The 9,803-nt window shown below is 48.2% G+C and overlaps 2 protein-coding genes across 2 annotated transcripts; one reads left to right on the top strand and one right to left on the bottom strand.

The window, feature by feature from the left end:
• Positions 1-644: 644 nt before the first annotated feature.
• On the top strand, positions 645-2,537 carry LOC136545216 (uncharacterized). The gene is made up of 4 exons (XM_066537263.1): positions 645-992; positions 1,078-1,256; positions 1,791-1,899; positions 1,981-2,537. Exons 1-4 carry the CDS (start codon positions 645-647, stop codon positions 2,299-2,301), a joined length of 957 nt encoding a protein of 318 aa, XP_066393360.1. The 3' UTR covers positions 2,302-2,537.
• Positions 2,538-2,873: 336 nt separating this feature from the next.
• On the bottom strand, positions 2,874-4,535 carry LOC136545215 (D-amino-acid oxidase). Its single transcript, XM_066537262.1, has 2 exons — positions 3,623-4,535; positions 2,874-3,511 (listed from the first exon to the last, which is right to left on the bottom strand). Exons 1-2 carry the CDS (start codon positions 4,404-4,406, stop codon positions 3,123-3,125), a joined length of 1,173 nt encoding a protein of 390 aa, XP_066393359.1. The 5' UTR covers positions 4,407-4,535; the 3' UTR covers positions 2,874-3,122.
• Positions 4,536-9,803: the final 5,268 nt, after the last annotated feature.

Here is a 9,803-nt window from a genome sequence, read left to right as displayed (position 1 = left end):
CCAAATTCCAAAATATAAGCTACATTTAGAGTTCAAAATATGGATAGCTTATATTTTTCAAAATATGGACAAGGTGTCAACTGAGATGCCAACACCAACACTTATTTTTTAATAATGGTTGTAAAATTGGGTTTTATTATGCCTAAACGCTAATGGTTGTGTGCACGACGGAATAATAAAATTATTTCTTCCAAAGAAGTCAGCTTTACTTGCTATATACTCCCTTTGTCCCAAAATAAATGACATTCTCGCTTTCCGAGGAGTTAAACATTTTTAACTTTGAGCATATATATACAAGAAAATATTAATATTTATAGTGCATAATTATTATAATTAGATAGGTCGTTGAATCTATTTTCATAAAAAATTATTTGGAGATACAAAAATTGCTAATATTTACTATAAACCTAGTGAAATTTAAAAAAAAAATTGATCAACACGGATACCATAAGGGATAAAAATTTTTTAGAATCGGGATATAGGGATAACTATACAACGTACTAAACGCTATTAACCGACAAAAACTGCTATAGGCCCAAATCTTCTTCTTTTTTCAAACACAAAGGTAAAACCCGCGAGAGCCCAACCCATATATAGCAGCCCATGCCCGGTAGAGAGAACCCGAAACATCCCATTGAGACAGGATGGCTGCCGCTCGCGCATGGGCGCTCCGCGCGCTGCTCGCAAGGTGCTCGACGGAATGCCGCCGCGGCACTTCCCCTTGCCCCTCCTCCTCTACCGCCGCCGCCTCGTTCTCCAGCCTCAGCCATGCGGTCACATCTCCCTCCCCACACGCCGCTCGCTCCCGGCGCCTCCTACCAACGCCGCGCGCGGCGGCGGCGCACGTGCGGGCGCAGACGCGCTTCCTGGCGAGCGAGGCCGCGCGGGGCGGCGTTGGCGGGCGCGAGGCAACAACGGACGACGAGGAGGAGGCGGCGCAGGTGTGGACGGTGGAGTGGGAGGACAGCGAAGACGACGACTACGAGCCCGAGGTAGCTCCGTTCGGTTCGGCGACCCTGGCCAGGTCCCCCTTGCGGCTTGCGAAGTGGGGCTCTGACCATCAGCGCTTTTCTCCAGATCGGCGACGGCGGGGACGGCGGCGGGGTCGCGCTTCGGGGCGTCGAGTGGGGCGAGCGTGCCCTCGTGGCGGCCGAGGAGGTTCTCGCCGACCATTTTGGGGATGACGTCGCCTTGTTCGCCTTCAAGGTGTCGCCCAAGGGATACGTCTACGTGCGCCTCGACAAGCTGACCAACATGTGAGTAACGTTTTTCTTTCTATCTATCTTGGTTGTTGTGCAGGCATTTCTTGGTCTCGTTTGTTCATTAGTGTTGTGCTTGCCCTTGGATGATTCAGAAACTGTGTGAATGGGTTCCGTGTGAAACTGTGAACCAATGTAGTTGGCTAAAACTGAAGTCATGTCCTTAGTGACAACTCGCTGCTAGTTATCTCAAAATTCAGTGCCCAAATTTGATGCCTTAAAACACTCTGGGAATGACATATTTGATGATATTTTGGCTTGTTATGGTGATATCATGATTGTATCCAATTATCCATTGTTCTAGTATACTATTCTCTGCATATCTCAGTCTGTTTATTATTATTGGTTGGCGGTGTGCTTGTATCTTCTATTCATTTATGACTTCATGTGCCATGCATTCTGCATTATTGATCTTAAACGATGCAGAACTGCAGATCTCACCAGAATGTCTGTATCATTTAACCTGATCAAGGTAACATGGTATTGAAGTGTCAATCTTATTCTTTGCCCTTTTTTAATGGGTATTGACAGGTATGGGTGCCCGGATATTGAGGAAATAGAGAATTTCAATAGGCTCTACAAGCAGAAGTTGGATGAGATCATTGAAAGAGGTGAAATATCCCTGGACCTGGCACTTGAGGCAAGCTACCTAACCGAATTGTAAACCAATGGATGCATCTGCAGCTCAGACCTACTTACAGAAAAGTTTTGGTCATTGCAGGTATCATCACCAGGTGCAGAGAGGCTTCTGAAGGTGCCCGAGGATTTGGACCGCTTCAAGGACATGGCTATGAGGGTGCAATACCTTGCTGAAGGTGATAATGACCTTATGTCGAAGCAGAACCAGGTGAAGGATGGCATCTTCTTGCTCGAGTCCGTCGACACTCTGGCTGAGCACTGTGTCTGGAAGCTGGCAGATGTCAAGGAAAACCGAGCAGAAGCTGGGAAAGGAAGGCCGCTGAACAGGAAGCAGAAAGACTGGAGGCTGCAGACTTCCTTCACAGCAGTGAAGAAGGTGACCTTGTACTTGGACTCAAACTAGTAAACCTGTGCCAGAAAGAATATGACTTATGAAAACTATCCTAACCCTAGTCAGACTCATGTTTAAATCTTTTTGGTCTAAGACTAAAGTTGCCCACTGGCTGTGTCAGAATAGTGTGGTATATTTTTTGTGGACTCAAGTTACCTTGTAGTCTTGTACGGGATCACAATCTTATGTACTGAGGTTAACGAAGGTTGATCCAGCATCTGCACTGCTTGCAGCTCCAATATTTTGTGCATACTGTTTCACTTCTCATGCTTGATTATGCCTCAAGAATAAGGTTATGGTTGACATTTTTGGGAAAGGCTTGAAATCATGTTTTCCGGTGTCTGAATCATACAGATTATGTAGAATCGGAATGTTGGTTTTCTTTATAAAGCTAAGTTGATAGATATCACATAGATTGGATATTCATGAAATTACTTTGCTACACTGAAGCTTTCTTTTTGAAAGATTTACACTGAAGATTTCACATTTGTAGTATAGTGTCACTTTTTTGCCCCTTTTTTTCTCCCCCTTTTGTTAAGGTAGTAGAGTGTCACTTGACTTGACCACAAGGAAACATGAGGAGCTGCAGATGCAACAACTTGTTGAGCTCAACCTCAGCCAAATGAACATCTGATCATGGTGTTGGCATGTTGGGACCGTTTGTGGTGTATGTACAACAAGTACAGAACATCAAGTACTATATATCCATGATTTATTAACTCAATACATGTTTTGCAACTCTCATCACCAAGGAGTACGGCAAAAGGGAGAGGGAGTGTTTTTATTCAGTAGCAAGCTTGAATCTGAACATTCACACGAGGCACACCACAGAGTCAGGCTCCACGCCTGCTCCTTCTCTTGAGAAACCTTGCCGGGCTGAAAGGATCAAGGTCAACGATCTTGGACTTGCCATCGAGGATGAGCTCCGCGAGGGCCGCGCCGGTGGCCGGACCATTGAGGATGCCCCAGCAGCTGTGCCCGGTGGCCACATAGCACCCCTTCACGCCCGGTATCTCCCCGATGACCGGCAGCCCGTCGGTGGTGCACGGCAGGTAGCACGCCTGCTCCGCCACCACCTCAGCGCCCTCTTCCTTCTTCAGCTGGCTGGACACTTTCCCTGCGATCTTATGCAGCATTGCAATCGAGTCTGGCTCACCTGTTATCGTTGCTGGGTCATCCGGCGGGTTCTCGTCCTTGCTCATCCCGCATATGTACACCTCCCCTGAATGCGCAGAGACACGAGCAGGGAGAACAAGATGAGCGGATTGGGCAATTGAAGCTTAGTAGTTGTGCAAGACTTTCAGCAGGTACGTGGCAGGCAGCAATGGCGTACCGGTGGGCCGCGGGTACACCTCGGGGTCAAGCATCTTGGCGCCGGGCTCCGGTTGGTAGCTGAGGAAGAGACAGTGCGGCGTGATCTTCTCGGGCTCGCGCGGCCGGAGCACGATGCTGTGCGCCTTGAGCCCGGACACGTCGAACACCTCGCGGACGACCTCGAGGCGGCCGGACCAGGGGCCAAGCGCGAGCACGACGGCGTCGGCGTCCACCACGGCGTCGCGCCCCTTCACGACGACGCCGGCGACGCGGCCGTCCTGGGCCACGACGCGCTCCACCTCGCCGATGACGACCTCGGCGCCCGACGCGGCAAGGACGGCCTTGGTGAAGAGGCCCGGGTGGACCTGCGCGGTGGTGTCGGGGGTCCCGAGCTCCCTCGGCGGGGCGGCGGACGCGGAGGGGTCGACCCAGGGCGGGAGCCGCGGGTGCGGCGAGGCGGGGGCGGGCCCGGGGTGCGTGGGCAGCAGGACGGAGAGCGTGTGGACGGGGCGGAAGCCGTACGCGTCGGCGCCGCCGAGGGCGTCGGCGAGGCGGCGGTGGAGCGCGAAGGAGGCCCGCGCGAGCCTGGAGAGCGCCGGGGTGGAGTCGCACCAGTCGAGCGCCAGGAAGCCGCCGGCTTTCCCCGAGGCGGCGCACGCCGGGGCGCACTTCTCAACGAGCGTCGGGACGGTGGGGGACGCGGCGTGGGTGGAGAGGAAGTAGGCCGTGCACGCGCCCACCACGCCGCCGCCGCAGATGACCACGCGGCGGGGCGGGGACGCGGCTGCCGGCGCGGCGGACATGGGCGGCGACGCGGCGTCAGGCTAGGTGTGCGGTGCGGCGGCGCGGGTGGGGCTCAGACGCTCTCACTGGAAGCGGAAGTGTTTGGAAGCAGGGGAAGAGTTGTGATTGTGCACGCACGATAATGTGTGGTTGGTTCTGGGCCCAAGAAGGCGGCGCTGCCCGCTACACTCATGGCAGGCTGCGATCTGTGAACTGTAATCACTGGATCAGTCAGCTCGGATGATCCAATTTGCTACTCCTACTATTAATATTAAAGCCCATCTGTGCTTGACACAAATGCTGGTATATCCAGACATCCAGTGAACAATAATCCAATTTGCTGCTTGATTGTGTCAGTAATATACCCCCTTTGAGTTTCAGACACCGACACTAAGCCAAAATGATATGCTAGTACTTATTCTTCCGTCCCCAAAAAATGACAATTTAGGATTTAAGATTGTTCCAGAGAACATGTTATTATTTGGATCCCGGAGAACATGTTGTTTTAGCATTTGGATAGACAGTGAGGTCAACAGAATTGATTGCCTTCCATATTTGCCTAAGTTGCATGCTGATATTTCTATCTCTGATTTTAAATCGATCTCGTGTGTGTGCGAGGAAAGAAAAAACTTCTTGTAATTTGCAAAACAAAAAAAAAAAGAGAAAACATTACAAGTTTTGTTTTCCCTTTACGACGGAGACGCTTGAAGCCAGCGGTGCTATCCTGAGACTGAAACTTCCAACCGTCTTAAGGAGGACATATTTCTCTAAGATGTCATCCCCAGAGGACCAGACGCCTAAAAAACTAAGGTACACGTTCGTCCCCTACTTGTAGTGTTGTTCTCCGTTGGTCGCTTTCTTCATCTTTCCTCCTGTTTGGTTAGAAGTGGGGCACGACACCGTGGTCGAGAGCAGGCAGAGGAGCAGGGTGCGGAACGTGGGCAAGGGCAGTCGGATTCGTTTGGTCAGGGTGCAGCACTATAGGCGAGGATGGCCGGAGCAACAAAGCCGACCAACGACCTCATATTACAAGCTCTACCTCTTGATGAACCTAGATGACGTCGAGCTCAAGTAATGTGACTGCGTCATACCCTCACGTCCTGTCGCACCCGGTTTTCAGAATAAAACCAGATGAACACCATATATAAGCCTAAAAAGTTAAATATCACGTAGAGCTATAAATAAGGATAATATCAATAGACAATGCTCAATATATAACGTACTTAGTATAAAAAATATAACCTTAGATAGCAAACAGCACAAAGACAACTCCGATCTTCGGATGAAGACTCCAATTCCACAGAGACAACTGACTGGTTGATCACAAGCCTAACTCCTTCAGACTAGCAATCTGGTACCTATCCGGAATTTTTATCTAAATATGTGAAAAATAAAGCAAGCGTAAGTACATGTCGTCCTCAACAAATATAACATAGGGTTTATGAGGCTCAAAAGGCTGACACTAATTAACTACGATTAGCTTTTAATGAGTTATGATTTTAGCAATTGAGTAGCAACAAGTTTATCACAAAACCCATATAAACACATGATTAGGTAAACATGAATAATGAATAGCATAAACAGTAATCATTAATGAGCATCTTCATCATCTATATCATTAGTGTTCATCATCTATTCCGTAAGGGTTTCAAGGTCACTCATGACCGTGAGCATGGCTGATATACCAGTTTTACACTCTGCAGAGGTTGTACACTTTCACTGTGAGTCGTGATTTACCCTTTCGCCCGAGGTAATCAGCCTCTTGACCCACTACTAAGGAAGGTCAGCATGGTTCACTATGAAACCTTTCAAAGGTTCGTCTAAAGCTAAGTCGTGCTTTAATATTTTTCTAAATATTCTGCAATCTTCGTATATCGCCATAATGTTTCTCCGAGCTGTTTTCTTCAAGTTTGCTCTTCAAATGATTTTTCGAACCCCCGAACAGTCATGTTGTCGCTCGGATGTCCTAAAGACGGCCCTGTCTTCGGCTCCTCCCTACACGTGCATGAGCGTCTGCCCTCTGCGTTATGGGTGGTCGGCAATGACTCCTTAGTAACACTTTATTCTTCCTACACGCACACGGGATCCACGCTCCGCGTTATGGTTAACGGGCTAGGTAGGGCTAGAGACTTAGCTACACACTAACTAGTCGGGCGGTTTATATTAAATATAAATACATATTCAAGTGTTCACACCAACTGATCACCGAGTTGCATACGCTATTTCATCACAATTGTTGATTCTTCTCCGGAGTTCATATATTTTACATCATGTACTACCCGTTCTACAGATTTGTATTGCAGGATCATTGTCCAGGTTATCGAACCACCTGGTGCTCCGACTTCTCCACCGATCAACTAGTCGGACCACTAGGTTTATGGACTTCGTCGTCGACCAATTGATCGGACTATTCGCCGGTCGCTCCTATTCAATGCTTACTTCGCCGCCGACTAGCTACGCCGGGGACTCCTCGATGCTCGAACATCGCTAGCTACGCCGGGGACTCCTCGGTGCTCGGACATCGTCAGCAACATCGAGGACTCCTCGGTGGTCGGACATCGCCAGCGACGTCGGGCACTCCTCGGTGCTCGGACATCGCCAGCTACGCTGGGGACTCCTTAGTGCTCGATTCTTCGTGCAAGCACCGCCAGCTAAGCTAAGGACTCCCTTAGTGGTCGGATCTGGCTACATCTCATTTATGTGCTATCAAGCTGCTCCATGTTGTTCGGATCAGGGTGCTGATCTTGGGCAACACGTCTGGGATCTTGATACGCGCATGTTAGATAATATCGGCAACCTTTCAGACTTCTTTTCTCTGACCCTGCTAGAAGATTCATTCTTCATCTTCCAGCAGGCTCGGGGACTAAGTGGCTACACTTCACCTGGCGGTGAATGTAGTGCTTATTTCTTGATTTACCCTCCTTATTAACGGAGTCTAAGTGGCTACACTTCTCCTAAGTGGAAGAATTTTCAGAATTTTCATATTTTCAACTTGAGCTCTTACATCCTTATGGCAAGCCTTACTTGGGATATACTGCTCAGCGACGGTTCACAACTGCTCAGCGATGGTTCACACTGCTCGGCGATGATTCACAACTGGTCGATGATGGTTCACAACTAGTCGGCGGCAGTGAAAGGTCCTAATATGGCTAGAGGGGGTGAATAGCCTATTTAAAAATCTACAAACCGACTAGAGCAATTTGATTAGTATAACAAATAGTGAAATGTAAACTTGCTCTAGCTCTAAAAGGGTTGCAAGCCACCTATGCAATAATTCTAGTTGTTATGATCACTAGGCATACAATTTACAAGGTCACTACTCACTAAGAGCTCTCACAATTGCCACACTAAAAGCTCCACTAGATGAACTTAATCCACAAAGCAAGCTCTCAATTCTAGCTACACTAAAGAGCTTGTTATAGCTAGTTTGTAGAAATATAAATGAGTAAGTGAGGTGATTATACCACCGTGTAGAGGAGTGAACCAATCACAAGATAAATACTTTATCAATCACTGGGAGAATACCAAAGGGCAAGAGACAACCAATTTTCTCCTGAGGTTCACATGCTTGTCAACACGCTATATCCCTGTTGTGTTGACCAACCCTTGGTGGTTCGACGGCTAAGAGGTGTTGCATGAACCTCGTCCACACAATTGGACACCGCAAGAACCCACCCACAAGTGAGGTAACTCAATGACACGAGCAATCCACTAGAGTTACCTTTCGGCACTCCACCAAGAAAGGTACAAATCCCCTCACAATCGCCGGAGATGGCCACGAACAATCACCAACCCGTGCCAATCCTCCTCCACTGTTCCAAGCCATCTAGGTGGTGGAAACCACCAAGAGAAACAAGTGAATCCCGTAGCAGAACACAAATACCAAGTGCCTCTAGATGTAATCACTCAAGCAATGCACTTGGATTCTCTCCCAATCTCACAATGATGATGGATCAATGATGGAGATGAGTGGGAGGGCTTTTGCTAAGCTCACAAGGTTGTTATGTCAATACAAATGACCAAGAGTGTGAGCTTGAGCCGGCCATGGGGCTTAAATAAAAGCCCCCATGAAATAGAGCCGTTGTACCCCTTCACTGGGCATAACACGGGGTGACCGGATGCTCCGATCAAAACGACCGGATGCTGGACCTCAGCGTCTGGTCATACGATGTGTGCCACATGTCCCCTCTCTTCAAATGTTGATCGCCCAATCTCAACGGACAAGTGATGACCGGACGCAACAGCTCAAAGTGACCAGACATTGAACCCCAGCGTCCGGTCGTTTCCAGTAAGCATCCAGAGATGACTTTTCACGACTAGACGCATCCGGTCATGCTCGACTAGACACACCCAGCGTCTGGTCACATGGCAACTCCCCTATACACTGCCACGTCAGCAGGACCGGACGCAACCTTCCAGCGTCCGGCCACTAAGTGACCCAGCATCCGATCAGAGACCGACGCCAGCGTCTTCATGCTTCACCTGACCGGACACGCCGGTCCAACTGAGACCAGTGTCCGGTCACTTACAGTGATCTCCGTCTTTTCTGTCTAGGGCGCTGGTGGCACCTTCAGACTGTCCGCACTCTATGGGTGGACACTCCGCTGGTGAAGTTCCTAACCCTTGCACCAATGTGCCAACCACCAAGTGTGTCACCTTGTGCACATGTGTTAGCATATTTTCACAAACATTTTCAAGGGTGTTAGCACTCCACTAGATCCTAAATACATATGCAATAATTTAGAGCATCTAGTGGCACTTTGATAACCGCATTTCGATACGAGTTTCACCCCTCTTAATAGTATGGCTATCGATCCTAAATGTGATCACACTCGCTAAGTGTCTCGATCACTTAAAACAAAATAGCTCCTACTATTTATACCTTTGCCTTGAGTATTTTGTTTTTCTCTTTCTTCTTTTCCAAGTTCAAGTATTTGATCATCACCATGCCATCACCATCATCATAATCTTCATCATTGCTTCATTACTTGGAGTAGTGCTACCTATCTCATAATCACTTTGATATACTAGGTTAGCACTTAGGGTTTCATTAATTAACCAAAACCAAACTAGAGCTTTCAATCTCTCCCTTTTTGGTAATTGATGACAACCCTTTCACAAAGATATGAATTGAAATTCAATTGAATCCATGTTGCTTGTCCAAACATATTTACCATGTGTAAAAGAATATGGACAAGTTTCATGAATCCCATATGGTAGCGATTGCTCCCCCTACATATGTGCTAAAAGTTTTGATTGAAGCTTGCACATATGCTTAGATAGGAAATATAGGAGACAATGTCTACCTAATGGTGCTAAGGTATAAGAGATAGACCTTTGAAGCGTGATACCAATCGGAGTTGCACCTTTAAGTTCATCCTTAGCACCATTGGTAACTAGACATACATAAAAACTAG

The sequence above is a fragment of the Miscanthus floridulus genome, chromosome 3 (assembly GCF_019320115.1).
Source record: "Miscanthus floridulus cultivar M001 chromosome 3, ASM1932011v1, whole genome shotgun sequence".
Taxonomy (NCBI): domain Eukaryota; kingdom Viridiplantae; phylum Streptophyta; class Magnoliopsida; order Poales; family Poaceae; genus Miscanthus; species Miscanthus floridulus.
The sequence above is the reverse complement of the archived record's forward strand: the minus strand, read 5'-3'. Positions and strand labels throughout refer to the sequence as shown.

Excerpts from the sequence above, each read along its gene's own strand:
- LOC136545216 (XM_066537263.1), top strand. The coding sequence starts at position 645 with ATGGCTGCCGCTCGCGCATGGGCGCTCCGCGCGCTGCTCGCAAGGTGC. Across the intron at positions 993-1,077 it reads ACGACGACTACGAGCCCGAG|ATCGGCGACGGCGGGGACGG; the intron begins GTAGCTCCGTTC and ends GCTTTTCTCCAG. Across the intron at positions 1,900-1,980 it reads CCCTGGACCTGGCACTTGAG|GTATCATCACCAGGTGCAGA; the intron begins GCAAGCTACCTA and ends TGGTCATTGCAG.
- LOC136545215 (XM_066537262.1), bottom strand. The coding sequence starts at position 4,406 with ATGTCCGCCGCGCCGGCAGCCGCGTCCCCGCCCCGCCGCGTGGTCATC. Across the intron at positions 3,512-3,622 it reads GGTGTACCCGCGGCCCACCG|GGGAGGTGTACATATGCGGG; the intron begins GTACGCCATTGC and ends CTGCGCATTCAG.